Genomic DNA, 22,196 nt, shown 5'->3' on the forward strand with positions numbered 1-22,196 from the left:
CCACTCGCTTTCTCATAGATGCACTGTTTCTGCTGCATGCCTCTTCTACAGATACTTCCATGGGCACTGTTCTTCTGAATTGGCTTCTATAATTCCTGCTCTCTCTTTCAAAACAGTCCAAACACGTGCTGCCACCAGCCAACATCCATTTACTGTCCAACTTCAAACCCACAGAACCAACTTTTCATCTTCCTCATTTATTCATTCAACTGCCGTTTTCTGGAACAACCTTCCTTCATACGTATTTCCTGAAAATTACAATCTACAGAAGTTCAAGTCCAATATCAACAAATATCTTCTTTCGTCTTCTCAACCTCCAACCCAAGCACGGTACTAAGTACTATAGGTTCTAATACCTCTCGTGTTTGGGGTTCTCATAAAAAAAAAAAAAAAAACTGGATAAATTCCATCCACCCCAGTGACTTTCTTATGTTTATCTTCAACAATTTCTCCTCCACTTTACTCTCAGTTATTACAAGATCATCCGGCTTACTGCCAGAGTTAATACACCTCTGACATTCCCCTCCCTGAATAACTCCTCATGTGTGAATGTAGATGCAAAATATTCATTTAGTTTGTCAGCTACCTGAGCAGGATCATCAACAGTTGAACCATCAATATCAAAGGGACCAATCTGATTCATCCCCTTCCTTCTAGAGTTCACATAAGTAAAGAACTCTTTGCTGTTTTTCTTTGCATCCTTTGCCAAAGATTTCTCGTAATCTGCCTTTGCCTGCCTAACCTCCTTTGTGAGTTGGTTACAGACAAGCTGATATCTATCATAAGCTTCCACGTCACCTGTTAATTTATATGTATCCCATGCATTTTTCTTCTCTGCCACAAGTCTAATTAGTTCATCTGACATCATTTAGGGTAAACCTTGAACAATATTTCTTAGTTGGTATGAAAAGCCTAGTAGTTTCCAAGATTAATTCTTTGAATGCTTCCAATTTTGAATTTGCTGTTTGTAACATCATCAGTTGTTCCCACCATACAGAATTTAAGTACTGTCTCAGACCTCCCTAGTCACCTTTGCGAAAGCAAAAACCCTTCCTTTACCTCTGATGGTAGTTACCTCTTTGAGTAAATCCCACTTCGGCACACTGTGATCACTGCCACCTAGCGATGCCTTTATCTGTTGATTCTAAATTCATGAAGAATCCCTACTGATAATCAGATCAACTATTACTCCCTCTAGTTGCCTCCCGAACATGCTGCTGTAGAAAACAATCTTCCAATAAATCCACAAAACCCTTGCTAGTGTGTGAGTGACCAACCCACAAATTCAAGTCAATATCCGGGAAATTAAAATCCCCTATTATAAGACTCTCTGATTTACTGGCCCACTCTATTTCCCTGTACAGTTTTTATTATACTCATCAGAGTCAGTGCTGTTATAACACACTAGTCATTAGGCCTATAACACACTCCTACTCTCGATTTTTGTCTCCCAGTGCTTATGCCACACCAAACTGACTTGACACTGCACTGTCCAGACATGACGACTGGCTGTAGTTCTTTGGATTATATGTGTTTCTTAATCAATAGCATAACTCCTCCTCCTCCTCCTCCCTTCCTATCCTGTCTATCCTTCCTGTACGCATTGTACTCCCCAAATTCCAGTTCTGCATTCCTTATATCTGTGTGACACCACATCTCTGTTATCCCAACATTATCTGCCTTTGATGTTTTAACCAACCCCTCAAATTCATCAAATTTATTTACCAAACTGCTAGCATTGGTGTACACACAAGTATATATGCACCTGTTCCTATTCTTAGCTACCCTAACACAGCCTATGTATTTTCTTGTTCCACAATGACTCCCAGCAGTCTCTGGAATCTCCTGCACCTTGTTTTCCAGGCTGCTGCTGCTGCTGCTGCTGCTGCTCATTCCAATATTAGCAGTGCAAGAATCACTTTCACCTCTGCCAATGGCTACTGTTAATCTATTAGTCTGTGTATCCCCCAATCTAGCAGTTTTCCGACCCACCCAGCACTGCCTTAATAGTATCAGCAAATATTCTTGCACCCTTTGTATTTAAGTGTATCCCATCCCTGTAGAAGCAGTCTCTCCTTTTAACAAGCACAGACCAGGCTGTGAAAAATTCTACCCCTTGAGCCTTGCACAATCTCTCCAGTGCCGAATTGATTGACAAGGCTCTCATCATATACTTTCTCCTATCGTGTCTGGGCAGAACTGTAGACACTTTCTAATTCAACCCTAACTCACGGCTTGTTTTCAACACTGACCTGTACTTGCTAAGTAATTCTGCCGTCTCCTACTCTTAATATCATTTGTGCCAACTTGTACAACAATATCACCTTTTGTGCCCTTAAAAGATATGTGCTCTACAACGTCATCAACCTTTTTCCCTTGGTTCTGTTCCACCTATCCTGTTTGCACAATATATTCATCATTTCCCTGACAATAAAGTCACCGACAACAACTAGTTCCTTTTGGACCAGCACATTCTGCCTTGAGGAATGTGCCATTGTGTTACATGAAGTTCAAGTGCAAGCTCTGGCATGCACTTGAACATCACGATGTGGGCAGCTGAGAGCTAGATGGGCCTTTCAATTTAAATCCTTCCTTTGAGGGCATCCATCCTGTCCTTAAAGCTCTCATATAGGCTCAAAACAACACTGAGTTGGCGTCTGATTTCCTCTCACTCCTTACATCGCACGCACACACACAAAGACATTCATATGTTTGACTGTTAGCTGTGTCTGAGTATTTAGGAGGGCTTTTTCCCAAATGAAAGAAAAGATGAGTTAAGAAAGAAAGAATGAATGATACAAAGTCTTAGCTAGTACCGTCTCTTCTCGTATATAATGCCAGCAGCTTGATTCCCATAGTTTTGGTTCATTTTTTATCTGTGTAGGAGTCTATTATTAATGTGGGCTTGCCACAGTTGAGACCAATCGTTTCTGCCCTGTGCCTGTATTGAAATGGTTATGGAGTTACTCATAAGTTGCATGGTTGTTTTATGGCACAATCAGCTTTTTCAATTCCTGCAATGCAAAGCAGCTTGAGTTCAGCAAAATGTAACAGTTTGGTTGGACTAGCTGCAAGAGAGTAACCGTGATGAGCTGCTTTTCAAAATAGGAGGTGAATGGAAGAGATTACTTCTTATGGCAGAGACTCCACTGAGAGAGTCTGTATACATCAAGATACAAGAAATATAAAGTTCAATAACCCAATCCAGATCTAATTTAATGGCATAAAAATCAGCAATGAAAATAATACATGTTATTGGCAATGAGACTGAAGTAGTAAAAGACGGGAAAACTATCACAGCACCTAAACAACTGCCAGTTTTGAAACCATCAATGTAGATTTCACAGGTTATCTAAGAATTAGATATTGAGTAAGTTGCATGTAATTGTTTAATGTTACAAAAAAGTATGATATTCTTTCCTCACTGTTGAAAATGGTCATCATATAAAGGGATGAGTTCCCAAGGTGCAGTTGGTAATGCTGCATCCTGAAATATGTTGCATAGCTCAATATACCAGGCTTGAATCAGTTCTGTTGGTTGGGGGAAGAAGGCTGGTTTCCATTTGGCTTACTGTTGTAACAGGAATCTCATGTGGTATTATACAGATATCTCCAATTAAGGTGGAAAGGTAGGCTATGAATTTTTGCAGCATAAAGCAAGAGTAATGTTTTCCAATGAACAAATAACAGAAGTTCATCTGCTTCCATATAGAGACTTTTACTGAAGAAGTTCTGAAAGCTCCCAGGGCAATTCTGAGAACACTGTGCTGGATGGTATTTAGTCAGTCACCACACTATTTTTCCCTAGTAGTCATATATTAAAGATCTGATAATGTTCTATAAAGGTGTAATAAGGTCTGACAGTCAGCACCCCATAACATGGATGATACAGACTAGAATATATTTAATTTCTTCACATAAATAGTTTGAAAGTGAGTCATATGGTCCTGAAAATTTAGTTTGTTATCTAATGTCAAGCCTTAAAACAGGAGTGTTCAAAAGTGGAAATGTAATATTATTAATTCAATGCTATTAATGATAATGGGTAATGTAGAAGAAGCTGTCAGTTTGCTGATGATTCGAAAGTTGGGAAGGCGGTTGATTACTAATTAAAATTGGTGGACAATTCATTTCAACTAACTTTACTTAACAGTAACAATAATTTTTATCATTAACACGTTTCAAGAACCTCTTTCTTTTCTTTTTTTTTTTTTAAACTTACCTTCAATCTATTTAAGTAACTTTCTGTATGTACAAGTTCCAAATCCTGAGTACTAGCTTCCTGGGGTTGTACTACTGTATCATCATCAATAACCTGGGCCTCTAAAAATAGCAATTGCCAAATAACCATTTGTACATAGCCAAAAAATACATAAATAAATTAAAATATGCATACAGTTTTTATTAGTTAATCTGATAAAAACAACAGCAATAATTAAAATATAAATATTTTGAATATTTAGCATTGGCATTAATATTAATAGTGGCAAATGATGTGAGAAGCAAGCTTATATAGCATCGGCAAAAAAAAAAACTTGCCTACCTCATCTGTTCATCCCATTTAATAATACTGTCCAACAAAAAACAATAATAATAAATATATTTTTTCCTACTTCCAGAGCAAACGTTGCAAATTCTAAAGAAAACTGGTTCCAAAAATGCAAATTTATATCTCCATCTCCATTGAAAAATATACTGAAATTTTTGTAACTTAATGAACAACCAATTTCAAATACAGTAAACCTCCACTATTCGCAGGGGTTACGTTCCTGAGAAATGCCGTGAATACCGAAAACGCGAATACTGCGTTATGGCTCCCATAGTAATAAAGGGGTTCCATTCCAAAGTATGAAATATATAAGAAAAACTAGTCTAAAATTTTGTCTATGCATGTATTATATGTACCTTCACAATATGACTATGTACATAGACAGTACGTAGTGAAATGCAAGCATAAGGCATCAAAATGGAAATAAGAAACAATTTAATATTAAATGTAATATTTATTAGAAATTTCAAACAAATCTTTCAATCCAGCGCCTTTGCTATAGCTAAAAAACTTATCCCGCCAGTGCTATCACCAGTTTCGCTAAAGTGTCGATAAAGGAGTTTTGCCTTTTCACAAATGATGAGTGAACTTAATGGAATTTTATTTTGAGTTCGGTCTTCTATCCACAGATTTAAAGCTTTTTCCATTTTTTCTAATTTAACATCACGAGTTACAGAGCAAATTTTTGAAGCAATTAGCGCGTTTTCACGGACACTACGGCGGATTTTTTTTTCCGATTTTTTGATTGATCGTACCATTGACTCATTGATTTTATAATGTTTTGCCACTGAGGAGACACTTTCACCATTAGAAATGTTGTCTAATAACTCAATTTTATTCGCTAATGTCATCACCTTCTTTGATATTTTCACATTTCCCTTGTTATTTGTAGCCATATTTTTGTACGGGTTACAAAGAACTTGTCCACAATAAAGTCACTTTCTTCCGTTAACACGCTCGAAAAAGTCTGTTTTACACTAGCAAAAGTGAAATCTAGCAAAACGCTAGATTTATCACTTTTGTAAGCATATAAATTTATAAATTATAAATTTATTCAATTTATAAGCATATAAATTAAAAGCAAACGACGAAACCTTCCATGACAAGCGCATAACACATACTGAACAAGGATTAACGAGAAACATCCACGCTCATGATTTTGTCACCGCTCTCCCCCATCTATTGAGCGCTGTTTTGACCAGGAAAGATAATTTTAGCCACACCCATGTTTTTTTATGGCGGAAAATGTTCACGGCACTTTAAAATTCAAATTTTTTTAGGTTTCATTTTATATTAAATCAGCGACCACGAATATAGATACCACGAATAGCGGGGGTTTACTGTATATAATAATACATAAGCTATCTCAAAATTAAGCCACACTTTTAATTTAGCCTTAACATTAGTAGAGGCATTTGATGCAAGAAAGCAAGCTTATGCAGCATCAGCCAAAAAAAAAAAAAACGAAAGAAAGTCTGATACACCAATCAACCACCCGCTGGCTAAAGGCAAATTTCTGCACGTCTATCCTACATCTGTCTTTCCTCAATTTGAATTTATGCCCTCTCAGGTGATTATTATTCTGAGCAAGAGGAAGAATCCCATCAGCATTGAGCATGCTCAAACCATTCAAGGCTTTATACACCTCTATCAGATCACCTCGCTGGTGCCTAGTCTCCAGACACTGTAATTTGCAAAATTTAAGCCTTTCTTCGTAAGAGCACCCCTTTGTTCCATTCACTAATCTTGTTGCTCTTCTTTGTACTCGTTCCAGCAGCTCTACATCCTTCTTGAAATGAGGCCTCCAGGCCTGTATACAGTACTCTAGGTGTGGCCTGACCATTGCCTTATACAAGGGAATAATCACCTCCTTATCCCTGCTATAAAAATTCCTATATATCATTGACAATACACAATGAGCTACCCTTGCAGCCCATCTGCACTGCTCAGAGAACTTCATATCTGCCTGCACAATTACCCCCAGGTCCTTTTCATTCTCTACCACTGTCAGTGTAGTAACACAGAGTTGATACATTGCTCTGGGGTTGCTGTTTCCCATATGTAGTACTTTACATTTGTCAATGTTAAACTTCATTTGCCACCTCTCAGCCCATCTGCTCAAATTTTTCAGATCCTGTTGCAGCAGCATAGCATCAGTAGTGTCCTTAACAACCCCGCCAACCTTTGTATTGTCTGCAACCTTGGACATTAAGCTTGATATACCATCATCAATATTATTTATAAATACAGAAAACAATAATGGACCCAACACTGAACCCTGAGGGACTCCACTAATAACATTAGTCCACAATGAGCAGTGTCCATTGATTAGTCTTCTCCCTCTCAAGCACCCCTTTATCCATAGCAGCAATTTGCCTCCAATGCCACACTGCTCCAATTTGTGCAGCTTTTGATACTGTTCCACGTGCAACAGTATCAAAAGCCTTTCTAAGATCCAAGTATATAATATCAAAGTTATTCCCTGCATCCAGTTCTTTTGTGACTGCATCATAGTATCCAATCAAATCGGTCAGGCAAGACTTCTCCTTAACAAAACCATGCTGTGTCTGAGCTATAACTGAAGTCTTGTCTAGATGATCCTGCAGTGCTTCTTTAACCAGTGCCTCCATTAATTTTCCAGGAACAGAAGTTAAACTCACAGGTCTATAATTACTTGTGTCAGCCTTTGATCCTCCTTTGTGAATTGGGGTCACATTTGCACATCTCCAGTCTGGGGGTACCTCCCCTGAGTCCAAGGAAGCTCTCATAATTATGGCTAAGGGTTTGCTTACTTCCTTTGCTGCCTCCTTTAATATAACTTGATAGATCCCATCCACCCCAGGTGACTTTCTTGTGTTTATTTCCCCAGTTAGCCACATCCTCTGATTTGTGGTGCATGTAATAGAGCATATACTGCTGTTATTTTTGTTATTTGGTTTTTAGGAGCATTAGCAACTAAGGCCATATTGCTCCGGGATATGCGGTGGTCATTCCCTGACCTTTTCGCATTCTCCGTATTTGGTGGTGACGGGCTCGAACCCCGGTCTAATCAAGAAGCGTGTGCTACGCACTGCTGCTTCTTCCCACCTAGCTACGGAGGCACCAATAGAGCATATACACCGATGAGCCAAAACATTATGACGACCTACCTAATATGATGTTGGTCCTCCACGTGCAGCCAAAACAGCTCGTACCTGGTGAGGCATGGACACTACAAGATTTCTAAATGTGTCTTGTGGTATCTGGTACCAACACGTAACCAGCAGATCCTTTAACTCCTGTAAGGTCCGTGGTTGAGACACCGCAGATCGGAGCTGCTGTACCAACACAAACCACAGATGCTCAATGGGATTGAAGTCTATGGAATTTGGAGGCCAGGGCAATACCTGGAAGCCTTCCTCATGTTCCACGAACCAGTCTCGAACAATCCGGGCAGTGTGGCATGGCACATTATCCTGCTGAAAGATGGCACCACCAGAGGGGGAAGACCACTGCCACAATAGGGTGTACCTGGTCAGCAATGATGTTTAGGTAGATGATAGACATCAGAGTGCCCGGCACATGGATGACTGGACCCAGGGTATCCCAGCAGAACATCACCCATCCAGGCACCATCATTTCCACAGGTAAACAATGCACATGTGCATAGGCGTCAACATGGTGCAACAGGAAACATGATTCATCGGACCAGACAACCTTCCGATCACTCAAGGTTCAGTTGCGATGCTCGCATGCCCATTGTAGGCACTGTTGTCGGTGAACCGTGGTTAGCATGGGCACTCGAAGTGGCCTGCAGCTACACAGTCCCATTTTCAGCAGGGTTCGATGTACTGTGTGTGTTGTGACACATTACTCCCATCACCAGCATTCCAATTAAAGGGTGTGTTGCCCCACAGTCGCCACGTACCATCCGGGAGAAGCTTCGCTCACCTTGAGCATAGATAAACCGTGGTCGTCCGACACCTCGCAAGGGCTTGTTAGGTTTTCTCTCCTTGGACAACTTTCAGTAGGTACTAACCACAGCTGACCGTTAGCACCCTACCAGCCATGCAGTTTCAGATATGCTCTGACCCAATTGTCTGGCCATTACAATTTGGCCTTTGTCAAACTCACTTAATTCCACTGCTTTTCCCATCTGAAGAACAAGAGTAACACTGATTAACGGGGCTTCGTATCAGGTGTTTTTTATACCATGTCCTGACCTGCATGCGCCGTAGTTCACTTGCATTTGCTTTGATTTGCATGACTTGCTGGTCATAATGTTTTGGCTCATCAGTGTATGTTGAGCCCAAGTTCTGTCCTGATTATCAATCTCGCAACCAAAGTTCAAAAAATATGCAGGTTTAGTAATACTGTAAATTTTCTTTCTCAGAGTTTTTGTTGTAAACCATCCACACATGAGGAAGAAATTGACAGATTGAGTCAATGTGTATGCTTCTGCATGCACATTTTAACAATTACAATGCTAAGCAAGGTGCAGAGGAAATAAACAATATGCAATAGATACACAGAAAAACGGTGCACATACTTGTACTACAGCTTTCTCTCATTCTCTTAAAGGGAGAGGTGGGAGGAGCAGATGGAAAAGCTAAACATGTTAACCCTCCTGAACATTACTGCTATCTCTGAGCATATGCAAACATTATTATTTGCAAGTAATGCAACCAAGCAATATCACAGCTGCTTCCCTAAATTGTAGTAAGGTATACATATTATAGGTAAACACAAAAACCTGTATATGTGCAATTGCAACATGATGTGAAATTTTAAGAATTATTTTCAAAATACAGTTGGACCTCTATATAACGAAATTGATCATTCCCTTGAAAAAATTCGTTATACAAAAATTTCATTATAAAGAAATATGACTTTTTAAACAATGAAAAATACTGGAAGTTCAGAAATACAGTTAAAGATGGGAAAGAAGTGGGAATGAATAAATTTTCTAACATTTTAAAACAATTTATTAATACATACATATTAAGAAATGACTACTTACATGATGCCCGCAATTTATTAGTACATTTTTAAGAATTATGCCGAAAAATATTTGGTTATTTTTTGTTGTACACTGGATTCTATTGTACACCATTCATAAAAATGTTTGCATTTGTTTAAACTTTAAACACTCAGGTATATTTTCCATTACATTTTTTTTCCACTGAAGCCCTCGATGCAAAGTTTCAAATGCTGCCAACATTTCTTTGTAAGGTTTAATATTGCCCTCATTTTCATCCAACTCATCATTGATAATGTCACTACATTATCAATGATGAGTTGGATGAAAATATGCTCCAAAATGTTGGCATCATTCGGATATTCAGCTACTATGACATCATTATCAACTCCTAAAAATTCGTCAAGAACAATTTTTCCACTGATCAAACCTCACTTGGAACTATTCCCAATGTTGCTCAATGTCTTCTAGTAGTTCATCCCTCTCATCTCTGTTAATTATGATTTTAGCAAAATGCTAATTAACAGAGATGAGAGGGATGATTGTTTCTGCCACATCTTGACTCCACACTTTCGCCACCTATGATATGCACATCCGCAATTAATAACAGAATCTATAGTTTGGTTGGTTTCTATTCACAGTAAAATATTTTCAGTATGCACCTTCCGTAGTGCATTTTCAAATTCTTGATAATGCCTTGGTCCACTGGCTGCAGTTAAGATGAATTATTCAGGAGGAAGAAAACAAGCTGCACACTTGTAAGTTTAAAAATTATCGAGTGATGGTAGGCAGGGCAGTTATCAAGAATCAACACGATTTTTCTGTTTTCTTTCGTCTCTTTCTATCGAAATTTAAAATCCACTGCTCAAAAATTTGGCTTGTCATTCAAGGATTTTTGTTGTAGTTGAACTCTAACAACTTTACTTCTTTACTCCCTGAAACATCAGGGTTGTTTACTTTTGCCCATTACCAAAAGCTTCGGTTTTTCATTACCAGCCATATTTGCAACCAAGGGTGTAATTCTCTCCTTACTATTTTTATCACCTAAACATTTATCACCTTTAAAAAAGTCAGTGTCTTGTTCGGCAAACATTTAAAAAATAGACATGTTTCATCAACGGTGAACATGTCTTTGGACTCGATCAAGACCCCCATGATTTTATTTCAAAACTGTTTCTTTCCAATGGGTATAGACTTCTTCGATTGCAACTTCACTTTCATCAGAAATAACTTTTTCAAATAAGCCATTAGCATTAGATGCAAGAAAGCAAGCTTTTGCAGCATCAGCCAAAAAAAAAAAAAAAAAAACCACTTCCACTTCACCCCTCTGTTCGTTCAAAATACCTGTCCAGCTGAGCCTTAAACTTATTTAGGCTATCAACTTCCACAACAAGGGATGGAAGTCTGTTCCACCAACCAACCACCCACTGGCTAAAGGCAAATTTCCGCACGTCTATCCTACATCTGTCTTTCCTCAATTTGAATTTATGCCCTCTCAGGTGATTATTCTGAGCAAGAGGGAGAATCCCATCAGCATTGAGCATGCTCAAACCATTCAAGGCTTTATACACCTTTATCAGATCACCTTGCTGGTGCCTAGTCTCCAGACACTGTAATTTGCAAAACTTAAGCCTTTCTTCGTAAAAGCACCCCTTTGTTCCATTCACTAATCTTGTTGCCCTTCTCTGTACTCGTTCCAGCAGCTCTACATCCTTCTTGAAATGAGGCCTCCAGACCTGTATACAGTACTCTAGGTGTGGCCTGACCATTACCTTATACAAGGGAATAATCACCTCCTTATCCCTGCTAGAAAAATTCCTATATATCATTGACAATACACCATGAGCTACTCTTGCAGCCCGTCTGCACTGCTCAGAGAACTTCATATCCGCCTGCACAACCACCCCCAGGTCCCTTTCATTCTCTACCACTGTCAGTGTAGTACCACAGAGTTGATACGTTGCTCTGGGGTTGCTGTTTTCCATGTGTAGTACTTTACATTTGTCAATGTTAAACTTCATTTGCCACCTCGAAGCCCATCTGCTCAACCTTTCCAGATCCTGTTGCAGCAGCATAGTGTCAGTAGTGTCCTTGACAACCCTGCCTACTTTTGTATTGTCTGCAAACTTCGACATTAAGCTTGATATACCCTCATCAATATCATTTATGAATACAGAAAACAATAATGGACCCAACACTGAGCCCTGAGGGACTCCACTAATAACATTAGTCCACGACAAGCAGTGTCCATTGATTACCACTCTCTGTCTTCTCCCCCTCAGCCATCTGTTTATCCACAGCAGCAATTTGCCTCCAATGCCACACTGCTCCAATTTGTGCAGCAGTCTTCCATGTGCAACATTATCAAAAGCCTTTCTAAGATCCAAGTATATAATATCAAAGTTATTCCCTGCATCCAGTTCTTTTGTGACTGCATCATAGTATCCAATCAAATTGGTCAGGCAAGACTTCCCCTTAACAAAACCATGCTGTGTCTGAGCTATAGCTGAAATCTTCTCTAAATGATCCTGCAGTGCTTCTTTAACTAGTGTCTCCATTAATTTTCCTGGAACAGAAGTTAAACTCACAGGTCTATAATTACTTGTGTCAGCCTTTGGTCCTCCTTTGTGAATTGGGGTGACATTTGCACATCTCCAGTCTGTGGGTACTCCCCTGAGTCCAAGTCTCATAATTATGGCTAAGGGTTTGCTTACTTCCTTTGCTGTCTCCTTTAATATAACTGGATAGATCCCATCCACCCTGGGTGCCTTTCTTGTGTTTATCTTCAACAATTTCTCCTCCACTTTACTCTCAGTTATTACAAGATTCTCTAGCTTACTGCTAGAGTTGAATACACCTCTGGCTTTCTCCTCGCTAAATAACTCTTCATGTGTGAATGTCGATGCAAAATATTCATTTAGTTTGTTAGCTACCTGAGGATCATCAACAGTTGACCCATCGATATCAAGTGGACCAATCTGATTCATCCCCTTCCTTCTAGAGTTTACATAAGTAAAGAACTCTTTGCTGTTTTTCTTTGCATCCCTTGCCAAAAATTTCTCGTAATCTGCCTTCGCCTGCCTAACCTCCTTTGTAACTTGGTTACAGATCAACTTGTATCTATCATAGGCTTCTGTGTCATGTGTTAATTTGTATGTATCCCATGCATGTTTCTTCTCTGCCATATGCCTCATCAGTTCATCTGACATCCATTTAGGCCTAAACCTTGAACAATATTTCTTAGTTGGTATGTATAGCCTAGTAGCTTCCAAGATAAGTTCTTTGAAAGCTTACCATTTTGCATTTGCTGTTGGTAACATCATCAGTTGGTCCCACTGTATAGAATTTAAATACTGACACTCTTTAAATTTGTCCAGCCAACCAGAACTGGTTTGGAATGTTTTGTGCCCCAGAAAATGTGTACTCCATAGCCTTTTCTTTTATTAATAGCCCTGATATCGGCATATTTTGGTCTCGAATCAACTTCGTCCACTTAAAAACTGCTTCATCTATATCTTCCCAAAGGCATAATTTTGCATGCTTCTTGGGTCCCGTTTCTTCAAACAGTTTGAGAAACAAAACAGGGTTTAGAATGGTTCACTCACTATTGGTAGGGACATCAAATTTTAAAATGATTTCTTTTTTTTTTTAACACTGTGATCTACACTATTAAGCACTTCCACTTTTTTGAAATACACTCAAGGATTTCCTCTTAGACACTGTAAGGTTACTTGCACAGCAGTTAAAACAAAGCTGAAATTAGCAGCCGCTTGTAGCTACCATGTAAACAGAGACAAGTGAAATTTACTGAAAATGTGGATGACTCATTTCTTCGAAACAACAGTTGAATTTCCGAGATAAAGGAAAATTACTCTCTCCTAATTCTCTAATAGGATGCTTACAGCAGAAAATAGGTTAACCAGAGCCAATGCCCCCATCGGGAATATGCCATAATCTTGCCAATGGCTGTGGACAGCTGACCAGTGGGACTTCTCAGCATAGTAGTGTATAAGCTGTATAGGTTTTACTTCTTTTTAGCCATTTCTGACCCACTGCTGGGTAAAGGCCTCTCCCAAACTTCCATCTTTTTCTATCTCACGGTGTGGTTGGCCAGTTTCTTTCTGCAGAGTTTTACAGGGACGATTGTAAAATGTTTTAGCTCTTAATTCATGGAATTAAAGCCGTTAACTATTAAAAACTAAAGGGATTAATGCTTAATCCTTTTAGCTCTTAATTCGTGCTTTTTACAGCATCAGCTTTATTGCCTAAAGACCAGAAGTGTGAACAATGTGTACCAGGTCTCTCGAAATCAGTTTGTTTATATGGAAATTTTCTTCATTATAGGAAACTATTTTCAATGTAAGGACCAGGAGAAATCAAAAAGGTGTGCTACATAGAAAATTTCGCTATATGGAAGTATGTCTATGTGACAGAGAGTGAAGAGATTCTGTTCATTAAAGAGAGGTCCAACTGTATATGTATAAAAATTGACCACAAACAGCTGAGATATTAGTGGATGTAAAAATCATGTTGGCCAGTGATAATGTGGAATGTTTTAGTTCTTAAGGACGTTTTAGTTCTTGAATAAATTTAAGGATCTAATGATCCTTAAATTTATTCAAGCTATCACCTTCTACACAAATATTTTTAGCCTTAAGCAACTTTACACTTCACATCTATTCTGCAGCAGAGTTGGAGGGGAACCCCCAGAGCCGCATTACAATTAACACTATACATCTATCATGTGGCCAGACTTTTAAAATTTAAGTTTATATCCCTTTACGTGAGTTGTCTGAAAGGATGCTATCAACATTAAATTGCTCAATTCATTTAAAGCCTTGCTTAGATCATGTTAAACTGATTCATATCAATCATGTCTTCTTGCAGGTGCCTGGTTTCCAATTGCTGTAATTTTCAGAACTGAAATCTTTTGCGGTAGGAATACCATTTGTTTACTTGACTAATTTTCTAGCTCTTCTGTGCACTTTTTTTTTTTTAATGAAAACCCCAAACGAGAGGTATTAGAACCTATAATACTGAGTACTGTGCATGGGTTGGAGGTTGAGAAGATGAAAGAAGATATTCATTGACATTGACTTCAACTTCTGTGGACTAATTTTTAAGAAATACATATGAAGGAAGGTTGTTCCAGAAAAACGGCAGTTGAATGAATAAACGAGGAAGATGAAAAGTTGGTTCTGTGAGTTTGAAGTCGGACAGTAAATGGATGTTGGCTGGTGGTGGCACGTGTTTGGACTGTTTTGAAAGAGAGAGCGGGAATTATAGAAGCCAATTCAGAAGAAAAGTGGCCATGGAAATATCTGTAGAAGAGGCATGTAGCAGAAACAGCACGTCTATGAGACAGCGAATAGAGAGACTCTGTTAGAAATGAATCATTGATTAACCTAACTGCCCTCTTCTGAATGGAATCAAGACACCTGAGAGAGGTTTTGGAGGCACTGCCCCAGATGTAGGAACAATATTCCATGGTAGGGCAGATTTGCAATTTGTACAGTGTGAACAGCTGTTTGGAAGAAAAGTAACACCGGGAGCAAAAGAGAAAAACAAGTTTTTTTAGATGCAGAGGAAGCAATATTTGTAATGTGCTTGTGCCAAGAGAGATTAGAAGTCATGGTAATCCCCAAGAGAGATATATCATTTTGCCTAGAAATTGGAGTGTCACCAAAGATAAGCATAGGAGCAGAAGAATCCTTTTTGCGAGATATAAGACAAGACTGAGTTTTAGAAGGATTGAAATCAACTAAGTTGTCTTTGCCCCACTGAAGAATTACCTGGAGATCGGCATTTAAGGGATTGATAGCAGATTTTTGAGAAGTTGAAGCTAATTGAGCAGGGCAAGGTTTCTCAAAATGGAAAGTGGAATGCAATGTGCTATCATTGAGAAAACTATGGATAGGATTTTCAGTCAATGGAAGAAGGTTATTAATATACAAGAGGAAAAGAGAGGGGGGGGAAGACTTAACCTTGGGGGACACCGGCATTAGTGGAGAAGTTAGAAGACAGAGAGACATCTACCATCAACCTCAGTCAGCGATTAGAGAGAAAACTGAATAACCAATTACAAAAAATAGTTGGCAAACCATAAGACAGAAGCCTGTTTAGAAGGCCTTTATGCCAAACACGATCGAAAGCCTTTGAGATGTCAAGAGCAACTACTTGTGTTTCACCAAACTTTTCCATTGAACTGATATTCAATGGAAAAGTTTGATATTCTGGCTTACGTTGCCCATTTTCCATAAATGGGCGACGTAAGCCAGAATATCACCAGTGGATTGACACTGACGGAATCATACTGGCGATCATTGATCAGATGGAAAGTTTCTATGTAGTTTAAGAGTTGGCAGTTAATTGATTTCTGCATTACTTTAGAAAGAGTAGAAGTAATTGAAATGGGATGATAACTGGATGGGAGGGATTTGTCACCCTTTTTTTAGGAACTGGCTGGATATCAGCAAATTTCCAAGCAGAAAGAAAAACACCTTTGGAATAAGAAAGTGAAAAAAGGTGGCAAAGACCATAAGTAAGTTCAGGAGCACAGGTTTTGAGAATAAGTGGAGAAATTCCATCGGGACCTTTGAGGTGTCAAGAGAAACTGCTTGTGTTTCACCGAACTTTTCCATAAATGGATATCATAAGCCAGAATATCACCAGTGGATCAACACTGACAGAATTCATACTGGCAATCGTTAATCAAACGGAAGGTTTCTAGGTAGTTTAAGAGTTGGGGATTAATTGATTTCTCCATTACTTTAGACGATAATTGGATGGGATGGATTTGTCACTCTTTTTAGGAACTGGCTAGATATGAGCAAATTTCCAAGCAGAAAGAAAAACACCTTTTGAAACAAGAAAGTGAAAATAGTTCGCAAAGAACAGGAGTAAGTTCAGGAATGCATATTTTGAAAACAAGTGGAGAAATACCATCAGGACCTGGTTAAGATTTGTCAACATCAGGATGTTGACAAATCTTAACATCAAGATTTGTCAACATCTTTCTGACATCCTTTTGACGGAAGACCACAGAAGGCATTGAATGGAGTGTGCTGATAATGGTGGGAGGTATTTATCAAGATCATTAATACATGAGTTGGAAGAAAAATGGGATTCTGGCAGGTCCTTGGCTGAAGTGACAATAGAACCATCTGGTTTTGACAGATGTGAGAACAGAGATGGGCAAAAGTTGCAGCCAATAGCTTTGGCAAGAGACCAGAATGCTCAGCTACCATTAGGGCAAGAAGCAAGTTTTCTACTCTTAGCCTGTTCAAAATCTAGTTTGGACTAATTAATAACTGCTTTACAATTGTTGCGAGCTGTAGTGTAGACAGAAAATGAAACTGAAGAGTTGGAAACAAGTCAATTACAATATGCAACATTCTTCTCTTGAACAGTCTTAGCACATTTACTGGAAAGCCAAGGTTTAGATAAAGGAAAAAATTTTAAGATGGAATGTGGAATAAATGATTCCATTCCTACAAGAATGATTTCACAGACACACAATCTGAGCAAATGTTGACATCAGAAATTTTGAAACAGTAATCCGAAGAAAAGAAATCTCGCAGGTCAACCCATTTTGCATTCTTGTAATGCCAAACAACATGAGGTTGAGAATAGCCATGAGATAAAGACTCCATTGGAGAAGAGACAATCACCAAGTTGTGATCTGAGGTGCCTAAAGGACCACTCACTTCGACCGTGTGCTTAGAAGGGTTGTTTGTGAGAAAAAGATCAAGTGTGTTGGCTGTATGGTTAGGATTGTCTGGTATTCTGGTAGGTAAATGAACAATCTGTGCGAGGTCATTAGTAATTGCAAAAGCCTCAGCATCTCAACCAGCTGGGTCTGTGTGACTAGAAAATGGAAGCCAGCTGTGGAGTTGTGAACATTAAAAACCAGGGAAAATTACCTCACTGTTAGGGAAGTTGGACTGGAAAAAGTCAAGTTGCAAAGAGAAGAAGTCGAAGAGCTCCAAGTGATTGGTGGAGTTGGGAGAAAGGTGGAGACAACAAATGAATTTGACATAATGAGATAGAGAGGTTTTAAGCCAGAGGAGATTCCAAATTACCAAGTCTGTGACTGGGAATATCGGAATGGACATATGCACAAGTACCACCTTTGAGGTGAAAGGAACCATACAGTAAATAATTTGGGCAACTAAGATGAGCAGTAGTTGAATCAAACGATAAATGAGATTCTGTCAGAAAAAGTTTTATGTTGTTTAGATTTTTGGTAAAACTCCAGAACACGGTGCCCCTTTGAAAATCACGTCGAGAAGAAGAGGAGGAAAGCAGTGACATACGGTTCGTAACTCCGCCCACTCACTGCATTTCCCCCTCTTATCGACAACTGCACGTGGCAAAGTCACGTGACAAAACAGTACGGTGGAACTGAAAAACAACGAAATTAACGGCAATACAGCAATTTTTTCGGAGCAGCAAAGAAAATAATTATACGTAAAAATAAAACACTAATTTCTTTTTCAAAACGAAAAAAAAAATAATGATACGCAGTAAACCATCAATTTTCGGTAAATAACTCCTGAAGTCCTGTAAAAAGGTAACCTAAAAACCTAACCATTTTTCATTAAACACAAATGAAAGATAATTAAAAACGTAACTCCCATTATATTTATTTTCCATCCAATGACTGGTTTTTGTTTGAATCCTTCCCAAAGTCGTGTAAAAACCTAAACATTTTTCACTAAACACAAATGAAAGACAATTAAAAACGTAACTCCTATTATATTTTTTTTTCGTCCAACAACTGGTTTTTGCTTGAATCCTTCCCGAAGTCCCGTAAAAACCTAACCTTTTTTTGCTAAACAGAAATGAAAGTCAATTAACACGCGTGCAACAAACAATAAAATTGCTCTTTGCATAAGTACAAAACGGCAACAAAATTTTTTTCTTTGAAAAGAACGTAACGGACACAATACTAGGTTCATGATACGTGAAAATAACACAGAAATACAAATCAAACTAAACTCACCTCATCAGTGAAACAGGATAACGACACAAACTCGGGACCACGAGGCAATTAATTAGCAGTCGAGCACCGTACACAGTAGAAGCCAGCATTCAAAAGAAAGAATACACAACGAATTTCGCAATTAGCACTCCAGTGACGTCGTGTTACGTGACGTCCACGTGAAACGAGAGGATGCAGTCAGTAGGTGGGGTCACAACCTGTCAATCACTGCTTTCCCCCGTTCTGACAGCCAATTACAAGGGGGCACCATATATTGGAGTAAGGCCAGATTTTTTTTTTTTTTAGGAGCATTAGCAACTAAGGCCATATTGCTCCGGGAATATGCGGTGGTCATACTCTGACCTTTCCACATTCTCCGTATTTGGTGGTGACGGGCTCGAACCCCGCTCTAATCAAGAAGCGTGTGCTATGCACTGCTGCTCCTTTCCACCTGGCTACGGAGGCGCCGTCAGAAAAAGTACATAGGGTTTGGCAGACTGTAAGTAGAAGTGGACATTAGATTGGAGTTTAGATTAGAACTGAGACCACGATTGGAGCTGAGATTAGAACTGAGACCAACGTATATTTGTAAAATGAACTAGGAAGTGTTTGGGAGGCTTGGATCTTTTCACAAGTAAGTTTGCTCTATTAGTTTGACAATTCGTGGTCTATTCAATGGTATGAAAAAAGTGGGGGGGGCATGTTGTATGAAGTAACGAAATTTTTGGATATGGCGTACACATGGTAAGAATAAACAAAGATCCTTAACATAACGTGGCCTCGACAATGCCCCCCCCACTACTCAGACTCCCTCCATCCAATATCTGGCAGAGTAGCGGCACCAAGGATTATACACTAGCTGATCCAGAAACCTCCTAGAAAGTTACCAATAGGTTCAGTTCAATGTAATAACTAGCAGCCGGACTCGAACACTGTTTCAGAGTTGTACCCTCAAAATGTAGGGAAGTTTGGATCTTGCCACGGTGTTCATCATAACCTCAAAAGACATCAATCATACCGCAAGATGGAAGAGATGGGGGGAGGGTTGACCGGAACTTAGATCTGGAGACTAAACATGGGTTCCACCACTTCAAGCCTCCAATAACCAAAGTGGTAGTATTTGCACCAGTTGACCAACATCATCTACCACCTGTTCCAACAGTTGCATATCCTTCCTAAAATAAGGCTTCCAGACCTGTAAAATCAATAGGTAACCTTACAATTGCTTTCCAAAATGAGATAATCACCTCCTTTTCTCTGTTGACAAAATTTGCATACATCATTGACAAAAATTCTCATTAAATATGCCTCGATTCCTGTCATTAACCACCCTGCCCACATTTGTATCATCTGCAAACTTAGAAAATAAACTTGATATACCTTCATCAATATCATTAACACTGAGATAGGCATGTGAAAATTTGAAATTCCTCTGTACATATAAAAATTTGAAAAATCAGAAAAAAATAATCCAAAATTCTTCTTTTCTTTTTTTTTTTTGATGGCACCTTTATTTTTGATATTTTCTGAACAAAATTTGAAAAATCCATCTTCTATATTAAAAACATATTTTTGATTAATTTTTGAAATTAAAAACTCACTTCAGACCTGTCAGCAAGCGAATGCATATTTAAAAATCACACACTTCAATCAATGCAATTGGATGTCAGCTTGTCATTAACAGTTCTTGCTTCATGAAACGTGAAGTGCACATCAACAGTTTGATTCCAGATGATGCATCAATGTAATGAAACCAGAGAGCATTACCAATTAGAGGTAATGATACTATTAATGATAATGATAAAGCAAACTTGCTACAAATAACTGTACATGACATATGCTAACCAACATGTGCATATAAATAAGTTTAACCAAACCATTAATTTTTCCCTAATTGTGAGATAATTAACAAACATTTCTGGAATTTTTCAGTAAAGAATTAAAAGAAAATATTTTCAAAAACAGCTATTTGGAGTTTCAGCTGTGTGGAAGGAGTAGATGAAGAACAAATTTCTGAAATATTGTCAGTGTCAAATCCCTTGCGCCTTACTTAGCGGTTTAATTATTTTGCGAACAGTAAGGTCCAGCACTGAACTCTGAGGGATGCTGCTGATAACATTATTACAAGAAAAGCAGTGCCCATTAATAACTACCCTGTTTTTCATCACTCAAACACCCCCCCCCTTTTATTCACGGCAGCAACTTGCCACACTGCTCAAAATTACATTTTGCATCCAGTTGCTTTATTACTGAATCAGAGTAGCTAATTTGATTGGTCAGACAAGAATTCCCCTTAATAAATCCATGCTGTGATTTCCATATAACTGCATCAAAACGGGCATGCAATATTTCTTTAACCACTGACTCCATTATTTTCTCTGAAAAAGAAGTCCAGCTTACAGGTCTGTAATTAATCACTCTGCCCTTTTATCCTCCTTTGTGAATAGGATAGACATTTGCACTATTTTTGGGGGGGGGGGCAGGGAAGCATCCTTAAATTCAAGGATGCTCTCATAATAATGGCCAATTTTGTTGCTTATTTTACTATATTTGGATAGATTACATCTGCGCCCACAGGCACCTTATTTACTTTCAGCTTCAACAATTTCTCATTCATTTTCTTCTTGGTTATCACAAAATCATTTATCTCACAGTTATAATTGGTTTACTTCTGGTATTCTGATCCCTAAAATCTTCTCATGCATTAATGTAGATGGAAGAATTTATTCAGATTGTCAGCAACTTGAATAGGATCATCAGTAGTTATGCCATTCATATCCAGTGGGCCAATACAGTTGACCCCTTTCCTTCTAATGTTAATTTAAGGAAAAAATTCTTTACTACTTTTCTTTGTAATCTTAGACAAAGACCTCTATGTCTTAGTTTTCCTAATCCCTTTAGTGACTTGACTGCAAATTGGTTTGTAATTAGTGCAAGTTTCTGTTTCCTGATAGTTTTTAAATCACTACATGCATTTTTCTTGTCTGTCATTAGTCTTAACTCAGCTAACATCTATTCAGCTCTAAACCACAAACAATATGCCTTAGTTGGTAATCAAAAGCTTAGCATCCTCTATAATTACTTCCATGTGTCCCATTTAGATTTGCAGTTGGTCCCATTGAAAAGAATTGAAAATCATCCAAGACTGTTGTAGTCACCTTTATGAAAGCAAAATCCCTTCCAATATATCCCATCCAGGTTACATTCTCAAAATCCCATCCAATACCCAAAAAGGCTCTCGTACTCAGTGAATGGCTGGTCCACAATTTGCATCTGATATCTGGAATGTTAAAATCTCCCATTATAAGACCTGATTTACTGGTCCAATCCATTTATCTGTATAGCAGGCTATTGTAATTATTACAATCATTTGGCCTATAAACATACTCTTGTGACATCCATCATTTTTGCTTTTCCACTGCTTATGTCATACTAAATTGACTCAACATCACATCAATCACCCACTTCAGCTGGGTGCAACAGGAATCTAGGGTGCTGAACATCCTAGATTCCATATGATTCTAAAACAGGAGCATAAATACCATCCTATCCTGTCAATACTTTCTGTAAACATTGTACTCAACATATTTTAATTCCGCATTCCTTTATGTTTGAAAGTACATGGCTCTGATGTTCCTACAATGCCCATGTTGGCTGACAACAACTTCAAATTCATCATATTTATTTACTATACTCCTAGCATTAGT

The 22,196-nt window shown here is 38.5% G+C and overlaps 1 protein-coding gene across 2 annotated transcripts in view; it reads right to left on the reverse strand.

Moving 5' to 3' along the window:
• Positions 1–22,196, reverse strand: part of HDAC11 (Histone deacetylase 11) — a 159,199-nt gene that overhangs the window by 60,743 nt on the left and 76,260 nt on the right. For both annotated transcript variants that reach the window (XM_090387197.1, XM_090387196.1), the window contains exon 4: positions 4,223–4,323. In XM_090387197.1, coding sequence (XP_090243323.1) covers positions 4,223–4,323 — 101 coding nt within the window. The remainder of the gene's footprint in view (positions 1–4,222; positions 4,324–22,196) is intronic.

The sequence above is a fragment of the Mastigoproctus giganteus genome, chromosome 13 (genome assembly GCF_048544385.1).
Source record: "Mastigoproctus giganteus isolate SK-2022 chromosome 13, ASM4854438v1, whole genome shotgun sequence".
In the NCBI taxonomy this organism is placed as follows: Eukaryota; Metazoa; Arthropoda; class Arachnida; order Uropygi; family Thelyphonidae; genus Mastigoproctus; species Mastigoproctus giganteus.